At 42.1% G+C, this 22,118-nt stretch overlaps 4 protein-coding genes across 5 annotated transcripts; 3 read left to right on the forward strand and 1 right to left on the reverse strand.

Annotated features, from left to right (window-relative positions):
* The first annotated feature begins 134 nt into the window (after positions 1-134).
* Positions 135-3,727, forward strand: LOC127778407 (mediator of RNA polymerase II transcription subunit 31-like). The gene is made up of 5 exons (XM_052305002.1): positions 135-530; positions 913-1,009; positions 1,098-1,176; positions 1,528-1,838; positions 3,434-3,727. The coding sequence occupies exons 1-5, from the start codon at positions 419-421 to the stop codon at positions 3,441-3,443; spliced, it is 609 nt and encodes a 202-aa protein (XP_052160962.1). The 5' UTR covers positions 135-418; the 3' UTR covers positions 3,444-3,727.
* A 1,654-nt stretch (positions 3,728-5,381) lies between these two features.
* Positions 5,382-7,456, forward strand: LOC127778821 (protein PXR1-like). Its single transcript, XM_052305454.1, has 2 exons — positions 5,382-5,580; positions 6,397-7,456. Exon 2 carries the CDS (start codon positions 6,426-6,428, stop codon positions 7,254-7,256), a length of 831 nt encoding a protein of 276 aa, XP_052161414.1. The 5' UTR covers positions 5,382-5,580; positions 6,397-6,425; the 3' UTR covers positions 7,257-7,456.
* A 589-nt stretch (positions 7,457-8,045) lies between these two features.
* Positions 8,046-15,188, reverse strand: LOC127778820 (indole-3-acetaldehyde oxidase-like). 2 transcript variants are annotated; one of them, XM_052305452.1, is made up of 10 exons: positions 14,949-15,184; positions 13,056-14,834; positions 12,470-12,729; positions 12,138-12,347; positions 11,367-11,585; positions 10,026-10,991; positions 9,662-9,754; positions 9,411-9,509; positions 8,951-9,140; positions 8,046-8,580 (listed from the first exon to the last, which is right to left on the reverse strand). In XM_052305452.1, exons 1-10 carry the CDS (start codon positions 15,112-15,114, stop codon positions 8,369-8,371), a joined length of 4,194 nt encoding a protein of 1,397 aa, XP_052161412.1. In that variant the 5' UTR covers positions 15,115-15,184; the 3' UTR covers positions 8,046-8,368. The 2 variants fall into 2 exon arrangements, with proteins under 2 accessions (XP_052161412.1, XP_052161413.1); XM_052305453.1 differs by lacking the exon at positions 8,046-8,580 and having other exon boundaries at positions 9,043-9,140; positions 9,359-9,509; positions 14,949-15,188.
* Positions 15,189-17,379: 2,191 nt separating this feature from the next.
* On the forward strand, positions 17,380-21,926 carry LOC127779819 (proline--tRNA ligase, chloroplastic/mitochondrial). Its single transcript, XM_052306725.1, has 11 exons — positions 17,380-17,729; positions 18,484-18,540; positions 19,293-19,403; positions 19,563-19,649; positions 19,724-19,837; positions 19,947-20,153; positions 20,388-20,525; positions 20,788-20,949; positions 21,036-21,235; positions 21,582-21,665; positions 21,755-21,926. Exons 1-11 carry the CDS (start codon positions 17,394-17,396, stop codon positions 21,894-21,896), a joined length of 1,638 nt encoding a protein of 545 aa, XP_052162685.1. The 5' UTR covers positions 17,380-17,393; the 3' UTR covers positions 21,897-21,926.
* Positions 21,927-22,118: the final 192 nt, after the last annotated feature.

Genomic DNA, 22,118 nt, shown 5'->3' on the forward strand with positions numbered 1-22,118 from the left:
CCACCTCAAGACGTGTGTCAAGGGGGCGTATATATGGGGAGGTGAGTCCATGAGTGTGGTGTTGCGTTTGTAGCGGTGTTTGTTTGTTGTATATAGGAAAAAAACAAAAATATTAAAAAAAGGGTAAAAACACACCAAAAGACCAAAATAACCCAAACATATAAGAAAATCACGTGCAGGAGGACTCGTCGGCGTCAGGTCCGGCGGCAGCTGCTCTCGTGGACGCCCCATCCGGCGCCGGCGCCGGCGGGGCTCAGGCGGGAGCCGGATCTGGTGGCGGCGCAGCTGCTGCTGCCCTTTGCTCTAGGCTTCGTCCAAGGGAGAGGCCGGGGCACGAGGGGAGCGGCGCTCGCTTCCCCTTCCCGTCCGAGCGCACACAGCCGGAGCAGCGCTGCCAACAAACTGCTTCGATCGCGTGATGGAGGAGGCGGAGGCAAGGCCCGCGCCGCCTGACCCCAACGACGCGAGGCAGCGGTTCTTGTTGGAGCTCGAGTTCATCCAGTGCCTCGCCAACCCTACCTACATCCACTGTAATTCTCGTTCCACTTGGTTTCGGTTTCACCTCGGGTCTTTTATCAGGTTTCTGAAACAAATTTTGGGTGATAGCACATAGCTAACTTCGTTTCTTCGTAACCAATCTGGATTGGGGTGTTGGTAATGCAACCATCATGTTTTTTTTTTTAGAACAACTACGGCAGATTTAATTTTGACTTGTTCTTAAGAAAAGACAAACAGAAACAACATGCGATTCAATTGTGTCCTAAAGTTATTAGCTTGTTAGTAAAGCAGATAGGACGCGTAATTGGAGTGTGTGCTTCTCATATTATCAGTAGGTTCAAACTTTTAAGATGAGTACCAAATTGGAATACTGTTTGTAGCATGGCTTTGTTAATTTTTCTTATGTTGAAACAGATCTAGCGCAGAACAGATACTTTGAGGATGAGGCGTTTATCGGTTATCTCAAGTATCTCAAGTATTGGCAGCGTCCGGAGTACATCAAGTACATAATGTGTGTGGCCCTATAATTTAGATTTATCTGCAAGTAGGTGTCTGCTGTGACGAAATACCTTTGTTCATAGTGGTTGCTGATGACGCAGGTATCCACACTGCCTTTTCTTTCTTGAGCTCCTCCAAAACGCAAATTTCCGGAATGCAATGGCACATCCAGCAAGCAAGGTGATCCTTTGAATCCCTTTTTCCTAGAATTACACATGCACCATTTTTCAACCTTTTTATAGTACTGTTCTATAACATCCTTTCAAATTCCCATTTTATTTATTGTCTATCTGGAATGTATTAACTGTAGATTGTTATTGAATAGGGATGAGCTAAAACTTCACTATGGATGTTCTTACAGACTTATGAATGGGCATCTTTATTTGTTTATGAATTAGTTAGGGTGCAACTCAAATTGCAAGGATATCAAGCTTGTTCATGTTGTACCACATATTCATATTTTTGTTTTGTCTGTTGTGCTTAATTAGCATTGATATTACAAACTAATTACTTCCATCAAATTATTCGCAGGAAATTGCTCATAGGCAGCAATATTTCTTCTGGAAAAACTATAGGAACAATAGGCTAAAGCACATCTTACCCCGCCCTCCTCCTGAACCAACTCCCATGCCAGCAACTGCACCAGCAGCGGTGCCCCCAGCAGCACCAGTGCCGTCGACTGTGGTTCCACCTGCTGCTGCACCACCATCATCTTTGCCACCTATGTCAGCAGCTGGTGCATCTGCAATGTCTCCTATGCAGTTTGCAGGAACTCCTGGCACCAATATCCCAAAGAACGACATGAGAAATGTCATGGGTGGACAGGGTGGTAGAAAGAGAAAGTATGCACTTCCCTTACAATCGTTCATATCTCTTATGGTGTTATTAGTTGAGAAAATCCCCTATGTACCCATGAAAGTTCACCTAATCCCTTCTATACCCCTGAATTTTGCTCAATCCCTTACATACCCCTGAATTTTAGTTTGGATCCCTTCCATGCCCTTTCCGCTAGTTGACCGTTAGTTGACTGTTAAATTCTTTTGAAAAAGTCCATTTTGCCCTTTGCTATGAAGAAACATAATAAATTAATGAAGTATATTGTTCGAATGTAAAAATTTATCGGATGGGATTATTATATTTATGAATATGTGATGCACCATATTATTTGTGACAAGTTTATTTTTACATATGATATAAAAAGTTAATACTTATTTATTAGTTATTAAAAGTTCTTTTATGTAGCATATGTGTTTTCATAGTAATACAACAAATTTGTTTATTACTATCAGAACACAAATGCTAAAAAAAATCTTTTAATAACTTAATAAATAAGTATTAATTTTTTATGTCATATCTACAAGTATATTTATCATAGATAATATGGTGCATAACTATCTCATAAACATAATAGTCTCATATAACAAATTTCTATGCTCCAACAATATACTATATTAATTTATATATATGCTTCTTTATACCAAAGGGCAAAATAGACTTTTTCATAAGAATTTAACGGTCAACTAGCTGAAAGGGATCCAAACTAAAATTCAGGGGTATGTAAGGGATTGAGCAAAATTCAGGGGTACAGAAGGGATTAGATGAATTTTCAGGGGTACACAAGGGATTTTCTCTTATTAGTTCTCTGTGCAGTGATATTTTGCCTTGCGAGTTGTTTTCTGTCTAGGCGAACAAAATTTTGTTTCAGTTTGACTAGCATATTGCCCATGCATTGCAACACATATATAAATTTTTTTAAAAAGCGTCATCAACCCTTTTTGCTATTACTTACATATCTCTTAAATTCTCCATATACTTTTGAGCAGACAGGTGGGCCCTTTGGCCCACGCTTTTATTTTATTTTTCTCCTTAAAAAAAGTAGGGAGTTGGTGGGGATGGTCAGTGGTGGCATTCACCACTCACCCCTACCACTATTATCTTTTAGAGAAGTATAGATATATTTCAAATGGAATTACAGCTGTTTTATAATCTAGATTATGAATATCATCTTTTCCTTTATACAGGAAAGATGGTTGAGTCTCTCAATGTGCTTTTGCACGAGAGCTGAATTGTTCCTCTTTGGTATGAATTGTGATTTGTTGAAAAAAAAATGAGCGGAGGAATCCTTTTTGTTTTTCCTTTTATTTCTCCATCCCCCCCTCTCCTGTTTTGTGTTTGTATGTGGTGAGGGAATTAGGTTGGCCAGTCAGTCAGGATTTCTCTGGGATTTTATCAACAATAAGCACAAGGTTTACAGTAAGATTGTTATGACTGAAAGTTGAGTAGTCAGTTGAAATGCCTAAACTTGAACTGTGTCATGTAGCTACGACAGCTTATTTCCTTCCGCGCCTGTTCTGTATGGTTTGAGCTCGGAAGTATGGTATTTATGTTCAATAAAACAATTCGATGACTGATAATACTGTTTTTCTTGTGACTGTAGGATAGGCTAGTGAAACTGTGGAAAATGCTGGTCCACTCAAGGACAACATTGTGCAAGGGAAGAGTAATCTTCAGATTTTTCTTTTCTCTGTAGGCCTTTATTTCAGACTGAGACAATTTAGAAGCTAACAGTTATTTGTGCTGTTGGAGATGTAATTTAGATAACAATATGCCATGTACGCTTGGTCCTTGAATGATTGGCTCATTTATGTGGCCTTGTAGTTAGATAGTACTAATATTTTGTTCAATGGAAGTATCGAACTTTGTGGAAATGCCAGAGAATCCACAGTAAAAACCTTGTTCAGAGCCCATGTTTTCAAGCTACGATGAAAATGGTTATGCTTGCTGTGTTTTCCTCACGAGTTCATCGTTACGACAACAAGAATTTAATTTTGTCGATCCTTGGTGATATGATCCTTTGTATGTTATGCTTGCTGTGTTTTCCTCACGAGTTCATCGCTACGACAAGAAGATTTAATTTTTGTCGATCCTTGGTACATCTAGAAAGATGAAGCTTTATGCTATCTTTGTATTACGTGAGATCGTTTTGGTAGGAACGGTCATTTTGAATCGTCATTTAAGTTCTGACTTGTCCATTATATGGACTCCTCAAATACTATTTTGTAAAGTATTACATGTAGCACAGACGTCAATGATGCACTTGTGCTTCACGTTACTTTCTCCCCCTTATTATTCACATGCTTACAGCACGAAAATATTGGATGTCTCAGATCGTTTCCAACACAAACTATTCTGTGTCATCTCATGCATCAAGTTATTAGTATTATTTTTCATTACAATAATTTCAAAATGCTGACATTGCCCTTAAAATTATTATTTCCACTACAGCTATAAACTATTCTAGTAAGGCTTCGTTCGATGCAGCATAATAATTGAGCTTTTTAGCAGCACGGAAATCGGAGCAAGCAATTAACACATGATTAATTAATAATTATAACTTGAAAAATAAGTTCATTTGATTTTTTTTCAAAAAGTTTTATATAAAAAGCTTTTGCAAAAAGCACGTTTTTTAACACTTAGGAAAACATGCTAACGAAAAAGGGGAAAGTTGGAGTTTAGAACGGGGCATGCTGCGTTTGAGCCATTGAGAGAAAGAGGAGATTTCTCTCGTTATCCACGCGCACACTTCCCAAACTTTTAAATGGTATATTTTTAAAAAAAATTCTATTGAAAAATTGTTTAAAATAATCATGTTAATCAATTTTTGAAGTTTAAAATAATTAATAGTTAATTAATCATATGCTAATGACTCACCTCATTTTACATATCAGCTGAAAGTAGGGGGTGGAGGTGCTTTCAGTTTGTACTAGAGGGCGCTTTCAGTTTGTACTGGAGCGAAAGCCACTTTTTGGTAGAAACAGCTATGGTTTTTGAGCCCTTTTGTTTAGCTTTTGGGTCAAATATTTATCCACCTACCATTGGTTATGATGCATACCGGTTCGTTCTTTTTTTTCCATCTCTTCCCACCGCGCACTGCTCCTCTTCCTCGCCCGTCAACCGCCTCCCTGCGCGCGTCTGCCTCCCCCCCCTCGCGGCCGCCGAGGCCGATGGCGGGTCGATAGCCATGGCTATCTCGATCTCTCCCTCTTCTTTTTTTTTCAATGTGTGTATGACATGTAGAGCCCGCTTGTAAACGGGATTAGTTATTTTAAAAACCTCAGCTGTTGAACCAAATGAGCTTTTTCAAAAATCACAACCTATATTATACGGTTATTTCTTAAAAACCACATCACACATTTATCTTTTCAAAAGCCACCGCTCAACCCTCACAAACAATTCCCTCGTTTGCAAGCCAGCCAGCCAGGCAGGCTCGCACGACTTTCCCATTCCGCGTCCCACGTGTCGGCCGTCGGCCACGCTGCACGCACGTCGCCCTCCACTCGTCTCTCCTCCCTTCTTTTATCTTCTCCACTTCACCTCCTCCTCCTCCTCCTTTTTCTCGAAGCAGAGCCACCTCGCCTCGCCTCGCCTCGCTCCCGCTGCCCTCAAATCCCCGATCTCCCCGACCCGCATCCACACCCACCTCGTGCTCGTCGCACCGCCACCCTCTCGATCCTCGCCACCGCGTGATTCGCCGGCCGCGAGGGGCACCAAGATCTCCGCCGACCGCCGCCGTCACCCGACAAGGTCAGGACTACCACCGATCGAGTGAGAGGCATTGCCGCCTCCTCCTCCCCCTACTTGCTCTAGTTACTTTTTCAGCCTTGGCTTCAGTGCTGATCTCGATCTTGATCGCGAGATTCGATGAAGATCAGTTAGTTCATCACCTTAGTTAAGCTTGCTCTAGTTGCTTTTTTTAGCCTTGGCTTGAGCTGATCTCGAGATTTGATGAAGATCAGTTAGTTCATCATCTTAGAACATGAGACAGTTTTGGTCATGTTTACGAGTTCCATTCTTCAGTAGCTGAGCCTTTCTAGCTTTCGTCTCAGGCCAGAGATCAGTACATCTGTTCTTGCCTGATCTGACACTGAATTATGCACTGATGAAATCATCACTTGTGGTTTTTGGAAATCTCTCCCACTTTTCGAGTGATTATTATCTCTCCTAGTGTCCTACATGAGTCCAATGACCAATCTATGGTTATCTGGGAGTATAATACTAGGTGTGTGAATTAATCACCAAATTAGGATACTACTACTCTTTTAATGGGGTCGTTTGGATCTCTGACCTTACCAAACTCAACTTTGTTAAACAGATTTTAGTGCTTCACAACCTATTCTTTATATCATATAACAATACTATTCCCCACAAGCTTGTTATGTGATCCATACGAAATTTAAAGTTGTTGCACTAAATATATGTTTGAGAAAGTCAAGTTTTGGTACAACCAGAGTTCCAAATATAATGTTACTATGATCTGTACGAGGCCATATTGTCCTCTTTGTTGAGTATCTTAGCAAATTCATTTGATAGTGAGACTGAACTGAGAAGTGGTAATTGCAGGAACTTGAACAGCCCAGGTCATATTCCAGATGGGGAAAGATAAACAATGCGAAACTGTGGACGCGGTCGGGATGGTGCCAATGGAGGAAGAGAAGAAGTCCAAGGAGGAGATACATCTCAAGATTAAGAGCAAGGACAAGTCTTCAGGTGATGAGGATGAGAAGAAGGAGATTGAGATAGAAGTCAAAGCCAAGATTGTGGACAAGGAAGAGGTGAAGCTTGACTCAGATGATGGCGCAAAGTCCGCGGTAAAAAGTAAGGACTCAAAGAAAGACAAGGAAAAGAAAAAATCAGACAAGAAGGATGATGAACACGACGACGAGGATGAAGAGGGAAAGAAGAAAGACAAGGAGTTGAAAGAAAAGAAGAAAGACAAGAGTGATAAGAAGGAAGAAGGCAAGAAGAAAAAGGATGGTGATGAGGAGGAAGAAGGTAAGAAGAAAGAAAAGAAGAAAGACAAGGATGGCGATGAGAAAGAAGGCAAGAAAGAGAAGAAGAAAGACAAGGACGGTGATGAGGAGGAAGAAGGTAAGAAGAAAGAGAAGAAGAAGAAAGACAAGGGTGACAAGGAGAAGACGAATGATCCTGCGAAGCTTAAGGCGAAACTGGAGAAGATTGACACCAAGATACAAGACCTTCAAGCTAAGAAGGAAGACATCCTGAGGCAGCTGAAGGAGCAGCTGAAAGAGGAGCTGGAAGGAGGCAAGTCCAAGAATGCCATTGAAGAGAAGCCTGCACAGACATTGGAAAAGGGCATCGAGCACAACAAGCCCATTGAGGAGAAGCCCGCTGAGACAGTGGAAGGGAGCAGGGAGTGCAAGAACAATGAAAAAGAAGAAACTCATGTTGCTGCAGCCTGATCTTTTTGAAACTCTAAATGATGTTCAGAGTTGTGGTTTTTGCTTGTAACAAGAATTGTGATCTGGATCTCTGTGTGCAGCAAAGTATAGATATATCACATACTTTTGAGTGTAAGAATATGGGGGGTGTATCCTTGAGCAGAAAAATAGCCCTGTACTGTATACGGCTGGCTGAGAATAAAAGGATCTTTACTACAGAATGCTTTGTGTTTTCACTCCTGAAAATATATTCTTCAGAGAGTTTCCGTGGTTACTATCTATTTGATGTCACGAGCCCCGGCGTAAGAACGTATGGGATATGAATGTGTGATTGGCGGACGTGGACGAGGGAGTTTGGTGGAACGACGACCCGTGATGAACAGCAAGGGATGAGCAAATAGAGAATAGGAGATGAGAGAACTAGAGATTGAATCTGCTTAATTAAACTCCACCGAAACTGTGCCTCTAAATAGGCGTACACGAATTAACCAATGTGCTAAAAACAAGCTAACAAACTGATAAACAGACTAACAATCTGAACTCATCCAATCGCCGCACTGTAGTCATCCGGCAAGCAGCTTCCGCGCGCTACTCCGCCGTTCCGCCCGGCGACGCTTGCGGAACCACACGCCCTCTGCGACGATACGTAATCCCGACCATGACATTTGAACTATGGTTCTATGATCATATTATTTCCTGACCAGGACAGGTATGCTTGGATATGATCGTCATAACTCAGTTGGCTGCCTTACATGTGCTCATTTGAACTCACATAGTATAAAATGTAGTCTCACCATAAGAACCATATGCTGAAGTTGCAGTAAATATTGAACAAATGTCAGCCAACATTTCTGCTCAAACAAAATCCCTCTTTATACGCTCAATATACATTATGCAACGCCTGCTTATGTTCACCACTATTAAATTAAGTAAATACTCCTTTCTTTGCTCATGTTCACCACTATTAATATACATTATGCTCATGTTCACTATTGAGTACCTCCTTTTTTTTTTTTGGTGAGAAAAAAAAACTGGCAGTGTTATCTCCATTGCTAAAGGACTAAAAAAAAAAATTGCTAAAGGACTAAAAAAAGAAGACATATGCCGTCTGGTAAGATTGCCAACTTGGCTGTTTATTTCGAGCAGATACTCTCCAAATACTTCTCCACGTTGTCTAAGCCGCATAGCTCCTTCACCGTGGGCATGATGGCAGGAACTTCAAGATCAAAGAAGGGAGGTGAAGATCCAGACCTGGAACAGTGATACTCCTCCCTTGCTGCTCTAATTGCTTCCCTTGTTGCACAATGCACCGAGGCAGCAAGTAGCAAAGGTGGCTCCCCAGAAGCTGCAACCAGGAAGCGTTAGTGACACAGAAAGTTGGGAGAACAAAAGGGTGACTATTAACTGTGCCCCAGAAGCTAACACCAAACAGACTTGAAATCAAGACCTAGAAATTACCAAGTATACTGGAGAAAAAGAGAGTATCTACGTTGGTAGTGGGCAGTGTAAAAATTATGACACTGTTAATTGGTTGAATGCATAACAATTGTAGATCTAGGTTTGTAATTTGATATAGCAAAGATGATTCTAATTTCAATAGACCATAATCTTCTTGAGCGATAAATTTGGTTAGTTGTATAGATAGTGGGAAACTAATATGCCAAATTTTTGAGTTAAAACATAACCAAATTTATGAATTGATTGAAGCAAAATACCTTTTGAAGAGAGCACACGTTTCTTGTGGACTCCACTGTTGAGTAGCTTAACGTTGAACTGTTTTGGGATGGTGTCTACCGTAGGAATCTTGTATGTCCAAGTCCCGTCTGAGACAACCAGCCCATCTGAGTTCGTCACATACTCCTCGTTCATGAAATAACCAATTCCCTGGACAAAAGCCCCTTCAACCTGAAAAAGAAGAGAGCAAAGGATCAAATATGTTAATATATAAGTATAGCGTGCCAGTAAAACTAAAAGAAGATGACACATGAACCATTTAATATTAATGCACAACCTGCTACTGACTAGAAGGCTGTAAACCTGACATCAATTTCTGACTTGTCAATTTATTAATAGAGCAAATGGAAAACGGAATTTTAGGTTCTGTACGGAAGAAACTGACGAACCTTTTGAAGGTGAAGAAACAAGAAACTGGTACAAAACCCATAAAATGCTCACCTGCCCCAAGTCAACAGCAGGATTTAAACTCCGTCCACAATCATATATAAGATCGCTACGCAAAATTGTGGTGGCTCCTGTCAGAAGATCAATCTCTACCTGCAATGGCCAATTTCCATTTGAATGAGTAAGCACCAGAGTTTTCTACTATAAATTTCAGTTTGAATGATCATGACCATAAACTTGTATATATTTCAGTTTTCTACTATCTATCGTATATTCTGAAAACAGGGATGAAGTTTTAAGGGCACCTCACTAGCAGCTGCCCCATAGTTTAGATAGGAACCAGAAGCCCCGGGAACGTAGAGTTCTTTAGCTGATAAGTCCACACCTACCATTTTTGCCTGCATATCAGAAGGTTGCAACATATTAAGATATTGAATAAATTACTTTGTGAACATGCAACAGACCATATTATGCTAGCAAGAGGGAATGATTAATTTCCTATGAATACATTTTTTTTTCATCTGACAAAGCATGCAGAAATTATAATACATTGAGGAAAAGAAGATAAATGTTCCTTGATAATACAGCTGACCAAGGGAAATATTTCCAAAAAGAAAATGGAAACAATCATTCTGATAATAGTAGCTAAAAGCGGAAATTATTAAAAACCTGTGAAATAAGCTCATCCCATGAAACTGTTCCTTGTTTTTCTTGCAATTGCTCCTTGAGTGGTTTCAGCCTGTCGACCAAGATATTGCAGGCACGATGAACTGCCTCGCAGCTAGATTCTGATGTTGTACTCCCTGTGGTCCACCCTCCCTGTATCACACTTAGTGTATCTGCTTGAATAATTCTCACTCTCTCCAACAGTTCTTGCCTTCTATCAGTCCAAAGCTGTCCAAGACCGAACGCTGCCATCTGCTTCACTTTTGTCCAAAGCCCTTGGCCAAGTTCAATGCCTCCAACTTCAACAGCAACGGATCCATCATTAAGAATAGACACTTTACCAGGCGTTGGCCGAGATGCGAATTTATGCACTATCGGCATGACAGAAAGCCCCCGCTTTTTCCATCTGTTGCTTTTGTTGAAGGACCGAATCATTTCAAGTTGGTGCTGGTAATTTGCTGATGTAATCAACTGATTGCAGATAGAGGGAAGTGTATACCCCAAGGCATCTTCCATGCATTCACTATGATACAAACTGAGGCTCTCCACTGTGTGAAGATTTCTCTGCCTGACCAAATTAACATCAGTAGAGAGCACAGCAGCAACATGCTCAATAATAGCTTCAGCAACATAAGAACCCTGCACTTCTCCAGGACCCCGCATTGCGGATCTGGTTGCAATGTTTGTTTGGCAGATTCTTGCATCATAGGAGAAGGCACCCCAATTATATTTCTTCAGAGCCTCTATGAAATTGTGAGGAATCACTGGACTAACATCCTGGGTTATTCCGGCATTTACCAACAATTCTATATGTAGCGCTGTGATGTTCCCATCGGATTTGAAGCCTACAGAATAGCGTATTTTCATGGGATGCCGGCCCCCAGTCATTATCATGTCAGTCTTGCGATCAAGATATATTCGGACAGGACGCTGCAACTTAAATGCTGAAAGTGCACAAGCTGTTGCCACCTACAATTAACAAAAACTTAGTATGTGTTTTGCTAACAGTTACTAACCAAACATAGTTGTAAAACAATGACAGATTGAATACTTATGAAGCACCAAAGTTAACAAGGTCAGAAGGTCATCTATGGACTAATAAGACTCTTAAGGCATCAGTAAGATTGCTATTCTCCCTTCCACATGTACTCACTTAGCACTTAAAACTTGACATGAATTCTCTCTGAGAATATTTGATTGATTAAAGTGAACACATATAAAAGTGACCATGCAGCTTTAGTATCAGTGTAATGTCTGCGACATTTTCCTAGAGAAATACGCAAAAAGATCTGCAGAATTTTAAAACATCAAGCACTGTAAATAATGGCAAGTCATGACACTTACTGGTAACGATCTGACAGCTTTGCCTCCAAAGCCACCACCAACTCTTCTAGTAATAACACGGACATTATGACAAGGTAAACCCAGGCATTTTGCAATGGTTTCTTGTGCTACCTCCGGGCACTGGCTTGAGCTATACACGACCATACAGTTATCCTCCTCAGGTATGGCTAGCGCAGTTTGTGTTTCCATGTAAAAGTAATACTGCGAGTGAAGGTTCACCTGCATAAAGTGTTGTCAGCTATTACCTGTAGCAGTGTATGATGATGCCAAAGATATGTGAAAAGGATTAACCACCAAAATGTGAACTTCCAAGGTAATGCAAGGGGAAACATGGTAATGAAAGTTTTAAATAATTAGAAGTAGGAATTTGGTCAATAGAGGATGCACAACGTGAGATAACAGGGAGTCATATATGAGAGAGAGCTATACTTCCATTGTCCAAAAATTATATATACGAGAGAAAGGCCACCCTAGATTGGGCAACAGAAAATCAAAAGAAAAGGTAAATAAAAGCCATGCACATTTCACAAATGTTGTTTAAGAAAAATCACTTTAGTCACCTATGATTGAGCAACACAAAAGTAGCAAACATTAAACTACAGATTTGTCAGATTCCACCCTGCATAGGGCCAAACGCCTAGTGCAAAATCATCGGAAGATATTCAAGTGACCAATGATTTATAATACTGGCTAAAGCTCCCACTGTCTACATTGCATTACAACATGGGCACATGGCTAAACAGCAGCATAAAATAGGCGCATGATGTTTACCTCAGTTGAATATATTTTCTGGTCAGCTTCTTCCATTCCTTTTGAGAAATCACCAATCTTTTGGGGAAGAAGAAACGGTAGGATTTCAAAATAACTACTTCTTCTCACAGCCTCCTCAATTGATAAAATTGGAGCATCTAAATTTTCCATGCTGTAGTTGACCAATGCTCGACTGGCAGCTATATTGGCAGTTTTTTGTGTCTCTGCAACCTTCAGTAAAGTCACAATTCAATGTTAATTCATACAGTGAAAGTTATGACCTACAACATAAAAAGAAAAAGGATAACTTGAAATTTTCTTTAAATATAAAACCACCAGTGTAAAACCCATACCACAATACCAAGTGGTTCCCCAGCCCACTTAGTGAGTGGATCACCAAACAGAGGTTCAGGTCCAAATATAGTGTTGGCCCCAACATTGCTGCCTCCTTTAGGAATATCCTTGGCAGTAACAATCGCCACAGTTTTTAGCTGCTCGAGAGAAGGGTTCAGTTCTATGCTCTTCACATGAGCTAAAGGTTTTGTGCTATATACAAATGCTCCATGCAGGCAGTCTTTTGGGGAAGGGATGTCATCCACATATATAGCCTCACCTATATATAGTGGTTTCTGTGTCAGCATTACTGTTTACTGGCTAAAAGAGCATATGATGAAATCCAATGCCACCGATCATTAGTTTACATAAATAAAACTTAAAAATAAATTTTAAATGACTGATAGTCACATATATAAATTCCAACTAGAAGAAAATTAGCATAAAGCAAATGCATGAACAACATAAGCAAGGAAACACAACACAGTAGATAGTCCAATTTCTACCCATCCTGCATAATTACTACATAAAAAGATCACCGCATATGCCATTCTGAAAGAGAATTAAAAAAATACATATGACTGAAGAAAATCATAGAATACATACCAGAGGCCTGTAGTTCTGCTCCAACTTTCTTGGCTGGTAAGCCAACCGGGAGATAGTCTTCACTGATCTCGATGACCTGTTTGGATGATTCAAGTATGCGATCATTACCATGTAAATCAGATTTCACATTATTGATCTCCTTAGGTGAAACATCAACATGTGTGTCGGGTCCACGATTCATATTTCCATTGTTATCAGAAATTATATGGCCGTTCAGGTGGACCGCCTCTACAGGCTTGAAAGTTCCTTTGGTTATTGGATAAAGAAAACTAAAAAGAAAGGCAACAGCTAAGCTTGATCTGTAAGCAGCATGTCTTGTACCTTCCCCTGGAACAATTGTTTTCTTGAGAACCATGCACGCTTCTAGTAAGAGTGATGCAGTGATGGGTTTACCCACTAAGAGACTCTCAACATTTGTAGCCCTGACAGCATGTTGTGTTCCATATGCACCAAAAGCCAAACATAGCTTCTCCAATATACAGTTTCCTGAAGTTTCATCTGAAGATAATTTAGCCAGGAATGCAGAATTAAGGTATGAAACAGCATTTCCAATAGGCCGTGGGGAAGCTCGGTATGTCTCAAATAGCACGGAACTTGCAGGTTTATCTCCTGTCTTATTTACAGATTCAGAACTTGATGAGATGCCACTTGGAGTGCAGTGAGGAATGTAAATTCTTAATAGCAACGTCTTGCAATCACAAGGGGCCATGTCCAGGAATCGCTCCAGTGTGACATTCATCCTTTCTGATGATACCTGGATGCACACTGATGAACCAGCAGCAAGCAGAACCGTTGCAATGTCAGAGGCAAACTCATCCCTCTGAGCCATTATCAGATTTCCACCCAAGCTCGCCATGTTCCGGACAAACTGAGAAGCCACTTTCTCCATGTGATCAGCAATCTTGCAAAACACCACGTCCTTGTAGCTGTTGCCTTCTCCTCGTAAAATCTCGATTACCTGAGAAATGGACATTGCGGCCCCAATGCCAACACCCTTGGCATCCTTGCTAACCGAATTCAGTTCTGGAATGGCTCTCAAGTCTATGTACCTATCATACAGCTCTGCATCCCTGTAAACACCAGAAGAAGTGTTGCCCACAACCACCTTTGTTCTACTTTTATCAGATGATGATGACAAAGAACCTATCAGCTTATAATACTCCTCCACATTTTTAGGTTGATACCAAGAGCTCACACTCCCCACCATAGATGCTGACGAAATGGAATGATCAATCCCCAATGAAGATCTGATTTCATCCTTCAAGAACTCCGGGAACGCGGCGATGCTCCCCTCCTTGTAAGGCGGCAATTTGGAGACGCTGGCATCATCGCCCTTCTTCCAGTAGCAGTTGAGCCCCAAATCCTCCAAATCCACGTCGCCGGCGAAGCTCTTGCACGCGTCGGCGATCGGTCGGTACCCCGTGCAGCGGCACAGGTTCCCGGCCACCGCGCGCTCCGCCTCGGCCGCCGTGAGCCTCGAGAACCCCTCCACGGCGGAGGCGGCCTTCTTCCCGTTCCCCTCGGCGGCCACGAGCGCGCCGGCGAGGGACATGCACACGCCGGGCGTGCAGAACCCGCACTGCGAGGCGTGGAAGCCGGCGAGCCGCTCGTGCACCGCGTGGAGGCCGCGCCGGCTGCTCCCGAGCCCCTCGGTGGTGGTCACCGCGCGGTGGTGGAGGCCGCGCGCCAGCGTGAGGCACGAGCTGACCGCCGCGTGCGCCACCTCGTCGGCCTCCGCGTCGTACGCCGAGACCACCACCACGCACGCCCCGCACCCACCTGCAAAACCGAGAAACCAGCATTCGCCATCAAGCTCGCTCGCCGGAGCCGATCGAACGGAAGCCAAGCAGCCGAGGAGGAGGAGGAGGAGCAGTGGGTTGGGGGTTGCCTTGCCTTCGCCGCAGCCGAGCTTGGCGCCGGTGAAGCGGGTGCGGGAGCGGAGGAACTCGAGGAGGGACTCCCCGGGGTCGCCCCCGTCACGGCGGAGCTCGAAGCGCTCGCCGTTGACCGCGAAGACCACCACCTCCTCCTGCGGCGGCGGCGGCGAATGCGAATCCATGGCGGTGGAGGAGGAATCCGATTCTCATCTAGCCCCGTTTCACACTCTCCCCTAGCTATCTATACCAACACCACACCACACTACAGTACCACCCAAGCAGTCTCACTCGAGACTCGAGAGAGACGAGACGAGACGAGACAGCCGAGGTGGACGCGAGCGCGACCCGCTCGGAGGCTGACCGGTGGGCCAGGGGAATGCTGACTTGGCGGCGTGGTAGTGACTCGCTCCAAGCGACGGGCTCGGCTCGGTCAATGACGGGTGGGGCCAAGGATGATGCATGGAGTATTTGTTTTTTAAAAAAAATCGGCGGGAGCACGTGGGTGACTTGGGGCAACTCGCCGACGAGGGCTGAGGCGTTGACGTCTTGACGATGGACGGAGGGATCGGAGCATGCGCCGGCCACGTGCCTGCCTCGGTGGTTCGTCTTTGGATGCTAGTACTGGTTTTGATTATTCTCTTTTTTTTTGGTTGGATCCTAGTACTGTGAAGTTGAGCTTGAGCGAAGCTGTTACAATAATTTCAGATTACGACAGCAGGTCGGAACACGTTGCCAGTTCCAGATGATCTATATTTTAAAAGTTTAATTTTCTTTGCTTTCGGTTGTTCGATGACCTATAGGGATGTTATCCTTCTCAATAAAGAAAAAACTTCATAGAAGATGAGCGATGCAGATAATAGTAGTGTGTTTGGTTGATTGACATAATTTATCACACCAAATCTTAGCTATACTAGTGTACTGTCTCTGTTATTAAATATTTGACGCCGTTAATTTTTTTTGACATGTTTAACCGCCCATCTTATTCATAAACTTTAGTAGAAGTATATTAACAATGAATCAAATGATATGAAAAGAATTAATAATTATATAAAATTTTTTAATAAGACGAACGGTCAAATATGTTTTAAAAAGTCAATAGCGTTAAATATTTAGGGATGGAAGGAGTACTGCACTTTGTTAGTATAGCATGCATGTAATATGAAGGATGTGTTTGGTTGATGAACGTAGTTTGGCGCGCTAAATTTTTAGCCATACCATATTTTTATTTTTTTTGAAAACACATCAACTTTATTAAGCAAGAACAGAGTTAGGGGATAAACCCCATTACATATCCAAGCAAAAGAGCTATCCCTTCGGGTTAACTGAACTTCGAAAGCAACCTTCCTGAAATAACCTAACAGCAGAAAAAGGAGCAAGTTGATAGGGATCTGCGGCGAAGCCGTGACGACTGCTATCCTCGGCCTCAAAAGATGTGCAGTCCGCTTGACAAACCATATTTTTATTAGTTTAGCATTTGATTCGTTACTATGACTGTGGCACCCTACACTTTAGTAGTGTTCGGTCCTACACATCATACATGTACATGTTGTTAAAATCTATCACACTTTGTGAGTTACGATTAAATTGTGATTCATATACGAAAGCCTTAATTGGACAGTTTGTTAGTCCCAAGATCAGCTATTTAATTGGATCTTTCTCTTTGCCTTAGGTTTTTTCGGTGATCTTTAATGCTATAATTTTTCTTTATACCACAAAACTTATACAAATAATGATTTTTGATATGAAAGTCTTAACTAGATGAGGAGCAGTTCATCAGTCCTAGGTCATCTATTATTTTTTTTAAAAAAAATTGCCTTCGGTAATAAGTAACTCCCAGATTGTGATATCACATGAATGTCGTCTTAACTAGGTAGATCGTTTGTCTGTCCAAGTTCATATATTTTTCCAGAGTTTTTCTTTGCCTGAGCTAAGCGCCCAAAGCATGAGGCTAATCGTAGCCTTGTAGGGTAGTTTTCAGATTGTCGTCATGGCTGACGAGTGACGACGAACCGCCGCTAATACCGAGGGCTGGTTCATTTTACTATCATTTTCAACCTTATTAAATTTTAATATTATCAAATTTTAATAAAATTGCTAAAATTTTTTGATAAGGTTGTTAAATTTTGGCAAGATTTCATACGTACTTTGCAAAAAAAAAAACAAAAAAAAGGTAAGATTGAAAATGTAGCAAAGTGCGCTCTCCACGTCGCCGCCGAACACCGCGAGCGGCCGCGCTGGCGCCTGGCGGTGACGGCTGCCTCTTACATATGTGCCCGGAACGAGATTGCCACACACCTTTCTAGTGGGCCGGAACTGGAATACTGCGTAAAAATGGGCCGAGGCCGGAAAGGGGCCCATGTGATCCAACACTTGGCCCATTTTGGCGAGCCCAACCAAAGCTATAGCTTTGGCACTAATTGCTGCGACGGCCAATCCAGCCAGTCGTCTCTTCTCCCCTCGGATGGCGTCGCTGCTGCGCCTCCCCTCGCTGCTCAAGCCGTCGGCGGCGGCGGCTAGGCCGTCGGCGCTGCTCCGCCGCCGGTGCCGCGCCGGGACGGCGGCGAGCGTGTCCGCCTCGCGGAGCCACGCCGCGGCGGCGACCACGGGGGCGGCGGCGCCCGCGCCGCCTGAGACCCGCGGCGGGGGGGACAGAGAGGGGCAGGTGACGCCGCGGTCGGTGGACTTCAACGCGTGGTACACCGATGTGATCGCCGCCGCCGAGCTCGCGGACTACGGGCCCGTGCGGGGCACCATGGTTATCCGCCCCTACGGCTACGCCATCTGGGAGGCCATCCAGGTCAGTGCCGCTGCTGCTCCTGCTAGCTGTGCGCCTTGTCATGCTGTTTGTTGGTTTGATATTAACATTGTTGATGTAAACAAGAATGTGCGCATTGTCGTGCTGTTTGTTGGGTTGATATTAACATTGTTGATGTAAATAAGAATGAATGATGGTCACTGGCGGCTGACGCCACTGTATAATGAAGCCCGGTTTTTGGGAAAGTTAATTCTCGTACTGCGTAGTGCGTATATGTGCAATTCGGTAACTTAACCCTAGTTTACAGCAGTAGATTTTGTGCTTTGGTTTGGAAGCTTTCAGATCCCACTTCCCGGCGTCAGTAGCTTGCCCTGAAATTTGGGAATGGGTATATAAACCTCAATGAATGCATTGGCATAAGGCTGCGTGGACGACTTAGATTAGCTTCATGGCATGTGTGCGCATAGTGGAGTGCTATCAAGTTTTCTAGTGAACGGATGTCGTAGCGGTAGAAATGAAGTAATTAACACTCATGGTGGACAAGTATATCAGCCCTGCCTGCATGTTTTTGTAGGATAAATTTTTTGATTATGGTGTGAGCAACCAAAAACGTGGAGTTCTAATTTAAAGCTGTGAATTTTGTATTTACGTTGGAGTGTGGGATGAGTTGACCTCTTTAAATCATGATTTGTTGTTTGGAAGCTTTACTTTGCATGACAAATTTAGTTTAGTTTACCTTGGAATGTGTCTTTGCCACACTATTTGTTTATATTCCTCGTTTTTCTGCTGGTTGTAGGATTATTTGAATGTGAAGTTCAAGGAAACAGGGCACAGCAACATGTACTTCCCTCAGGTTAGACCATCTGTTTTTGTATCCTTTTTTGTCATTGTAATGACATGGTGTTGAGCTGTTGATTGATCAATAACTGAATTAGTTTCTTCAACCCCACGCTGTAACCTTAGGACCTTAGCCCTGGTATACCATTGTCTAATAAAAAATATTCAGCTACCATTAGTTACCGACTTACTGTTACTCAAATTCGTAGAAGATCAGGTTTGAACAGTTTAGTTCTAGCTCTGGAGTTTGAGAAAGTTTTACTTATGTTTTCTCAAATTAAGTTATATTTGTTTTTTTTGAAAGGAAATTAAGTTGTATTTGTTGGCATGGGAATGCTGGTTTGTAATCTTCATATTCGAAGTACAGGATGGAGGTGCTGTTTAATATTTTTTTTGAGATGTAGACAGCGAGATAAGTGCAAAAGGATGAATAATTTGATGTTGCTATGTCGAAGATTTTGTTTTGTTGTATTTGGTGAATTAGATGGATCCTAAGCTCATGTTCCAAACAATGTGTTAATTTTAAAGTTCTAATATAAGCTTAGTGACTCTTGGCAAGTGAAATCTACTTTGCCTTATATGGTTATATTCAGTGGAATCATGCGTAGACTTCTGTCCTGAACACTGTGGGTGGATATGCATACTTTTCCAGTACTTGGCTTAACTATTCTTCTCTTAGAGATTGCTTCATGCTTTATCTGAGTTAGACTGTCTTATAGCAATTTTCCAATTTATAGTTTCTTATGCTTACCCTCTTTGTTGTATCAGTTCATACCATACTCATTTATAGAGAAGGAGGCCAGCCATGTTGAAGGTTTTAGTCCAGAGCTTGCATTAGTTACCATTGGAGGAGGAAAGGAACTAGAGGAAAAGCTTGTGGTAATACTTCCCTCTAGTATTACTGTTATATTGGATATAGAACCACGATTCTGTGATATTTTCCATGGGCAATGATTATAAATACAAGATGATTGATTCTGTGATTGGATTGCCTCTAAAGCTCAACCTTCTGCATTTCCATTCTTGAGGGCTTTGTAGGTAAGACCAACTAGTGAGACCATCGTAAACCACATGTTCACCAAATGGATACAGAGCTACCGCGATCTTCCTCTCATGATTAACCAGGTAACTCTATCTGCATATTTGAATCAACATGAGTCCAATATCATTTACTGTACTGATTTTTCTTGTTACCCTAGTGGGCTAATGTCACAAGATGGGAAATGAGGACTAAGCCATTCATCAGAACTCTTGAATTTCTATGGCAAGAAGGTCATACAGCTCATGCCACCCTTGAAGAGGCAGAAAAGGAGGTTTGTTGAATGCTAATCATTGGACAAGTTCCTTCATGCACTTGATAACACAAATTGGAAAGAATGGAAGATTCTAATGTAATATCATCTGCTCCATTTTTCTCTTCAGGCAATGCAAATGATTGATGTATATACAAAATTTGCATACGAGCAAGCTGCAATCCCTGTTATTCCGGGTCGAAAATCAAGAGTGGAAACGTTTGCTGGTGCTAATCGGACCTACACTATAGAAGCTATGATGGGTGACAGGAAGGCTTTACAGGCTGGAACCAGCCACAACCTTGGACAGAACTTCTCCCGTGCCTTTGGAACACAGGTTACTGTTTGGTGTTTACTATATTCATGTTCTTGTTTGTTTTGTGTACTGGAACCATTTTATGTACCATTTTTGGATTCCTATGTCATAGTTGCTATAATCAATTCTGCAACAAGCCTGTAAGACAGACTACTTCCAGAGACTTGATTTGGTGTCTCACCTGCGTTATTTCTTGTTTGCATTTTCTTTAGCTACATCCATGATCTTGAAGTTCTTCTCTTCCTTTGCCTGCAGTTTATGGATGAAAATAGCCAAATCGAACATGTTTGGCAGACTTCTTGGGCTATTAGCACTCGGTTTGTTGGTGGGATCATCATGACCCATGGTGATGATGCTGGCTTAATGCTTCCGCCAAATATTGCACCCATCCAGGTCTTTTTCCATCGATTAATTATATATGTGATTTCTTGTACATAAAAACTGGGGCCCCTCTGTCAAACTATGTTTGCCCTGATGCCCTCTCCTTTGTATTCAACTATGGCAATACAATATCTACTGTTCCTCTGGCAATAGTGGTTAAAATGTTGACTAAGATTACATGTTTTTTCCGCAAATTTGCTCAATTGATTTTCTGCTTTCAGTTCCCAAAACCATACATATATCAGTAGAATTTAAGAATGTCTGTTTAGCGCAGGTGGTAATAGTGCCTATATGGAAAAAGGGAGATGAAAAGAGTGCTGTTATGGAAGCTGTGTCTTCAGTTCAAAACACACTCAAAGAAGCAGGAATTAGAGTCAAAGTGGATGACTCGGAGTTGCGGACACCAGGATGGAAGTTCAATTTTTACGAGATGAAGGTATAGCTCATTTGCTCTCTGTTTCTGTTTATGCAGGCTTCTTTCTGAATTCTGACACTTCTACCATTGTTTACAACTTTCAACAGGGAGTTCCTATAAGACTAGAAATTGGTCCCCGTGATGTCACAAACAAAAGTGTTGTTATTTCTAGGCGAGATATCCCTGGAAAACAAGGAAAGGAGTTTGGAGTGTCTATGGATCCATCAATACTGGTGGACCATATAAAAGGTCGTCTAGTGGAAATCCAAGCATCCCTTCTACAGAAGGCCATTGCATTCCGTGATAGGTACTATTTGTTTACGCTGAACGACTTGTCCTAAAGTATAGTTTGTTCTCAATTCCTATTTATGCATTTCTACATATCCATTTCTACATACGCATAATAGAGAACTTACTCAACTTGTCCTAAAATACTTTGCTAATTTGTCGTGAACTGCTGATTGTTTTCTGAATAAAAATGCTCTTAAGTGGGGGCCATCTTTTGATTATTTTCATTGCAAGAGCTCAGTAGTACAGTGCAACTGATTTTTTAGCACCACCTAGCAATAATCATTTTAGCGTTTGTGTTCTTTTAATTCCTTCTCTTTCAGACAAACTTCCTCTGAACTAAACGGTGCACTTTTTACTTTCAGTAACATAGTTGATGTAAGCTCATATGGAGAACTGAAGGAGGCCATTGCCGAGGGTAAATGGGCGAGAGGGCCATGGTCAGCTAGGTAGGTGCAGTTTAAATGCGCTGTTTGTCCAACAGTGTTAATGTTATTTTATGTTTTTGCAAACTTGATTCATTTGTGGTATACTTCAGCGATGCTGATGAGCTGAAGGTGAAAGAAGAGACCAGCGCCACCATCAGATGCTTCCCGTTCGAGCAGCCAGAGGGCGCTAAGAAATGCTTCATGACTGGCAATCCAGCCGAGGAAGTTGCAATTTTTGCGAAGTCGTATTAGTTCATGCTTTCTCTAATAGTCTGGTTCCAAGGATCAAAGCATTTTTTTTCCAGCTATATTTTCTCCATTTTCCCAGATTCTCTGGGATCTTTTCTGATCATAAATTACCCATTGAATGCTTGTGCTTCTGATATTTCTAGTGTAAATTAGCGATCGAGTAGTTAAATCTCTGTCCTGCTTGTCGTATTAGGACAAAACTCACAACACGGTGCAATTGTATAA

The sequence above is a fragment of the Oryza glaberrima genome, chromosome 7 (assembly GCF_000147395.1).
Source record: "Oryza glaberrima chromosome 7, OglaRS2, whole genome shotgun sequence".
Lineage (NCBI taxonomy): Eukaryota > Viridiplantae > Streptophyta > Magnoliopsida > Poales > Poaceae > Oryza > Oryza glaberrima.

What these genes read in the sequence shown, in the direction of transcription:
- LOC127778407 (XM_052305002.1), top strand. Translation starts at nt 419, where the DNA reads ATGGAGGAGGCGGAGGCAAGGCCCGCGCCGCCTGACCCCAACGACGCG. An exon ending in CAACCCTACCTACATCCACT is followed by an intron (nt 531 to 912) that starts GTAATTCTCGTT and finishes ATGTTGAAACAG; the next exon opens with ATCTAGCGCAGAACAGATAC. An exon ending in GAGTACATCAAGTACATAAT is followed by an intron (nt 1,010 to 1,097) that starts GTGTGTGGCCCT and finishes CTGATGACGCAG; the next exon opens with GTATCCACACTGCCTTTTCT.
- LOC127778820 (XM_052305452.1), bottom strand. Translation starts at nt 15,114, where the DNA reads ATGGATTCGCATTCGCCGCCGCCGCCGCAGGAGGAGGTGGTGGTCTTC. An exon ending in AGCAGAACTACAGGCCTCTG is followed by an intron (nt 12,730 to 13,055) that starts GTATGTATTCTA and finishes CACTATATATAG; the next exon opens with GTGAGGCTATATATGTGGAT. An exon ending in AGAAAATATATTCAACTGAG is followed by an intron (nt 11,586 to 12,137) that starts GTAAACATCATG and finishes CACTTTATGCAG; the next exon opens with GTGAACCTTCACTCGCAGTA.
- LOC127778821 (XM_052305454.1), top strand. Translation starts at nt 6,426, where the DNA reads ATGGGGAAAGATAAACAATGCGAAACTGTGGACGCGGTCGGGATGGTG.
- LOC127779819 (XM_052306725.1), top strand. Translation starts at nt 17,394, where the DNA reads ATGGCGTCGCTGCTGCGCCTCCCCTCGCTGCTCAAGCCGTCGGCGGCG. An exon ending in GCAACATGTACTTCCCTCAG is followed by an intron (nt 18,541 to 19,292) that starts GTTAGACCATCT and finishes TTGTTGTATCAG; the next exon opens with TTCATACCATACTCATTTAT. An exon ending in TCAATTTTTACGAGATGAAG is followed by an intron (nt 20,950 to 21,035) that starts GTATAGCTCATT and finishes AACTTTCAACAG; the next exon opens with GGAGTTCCTATAAGACTAGA.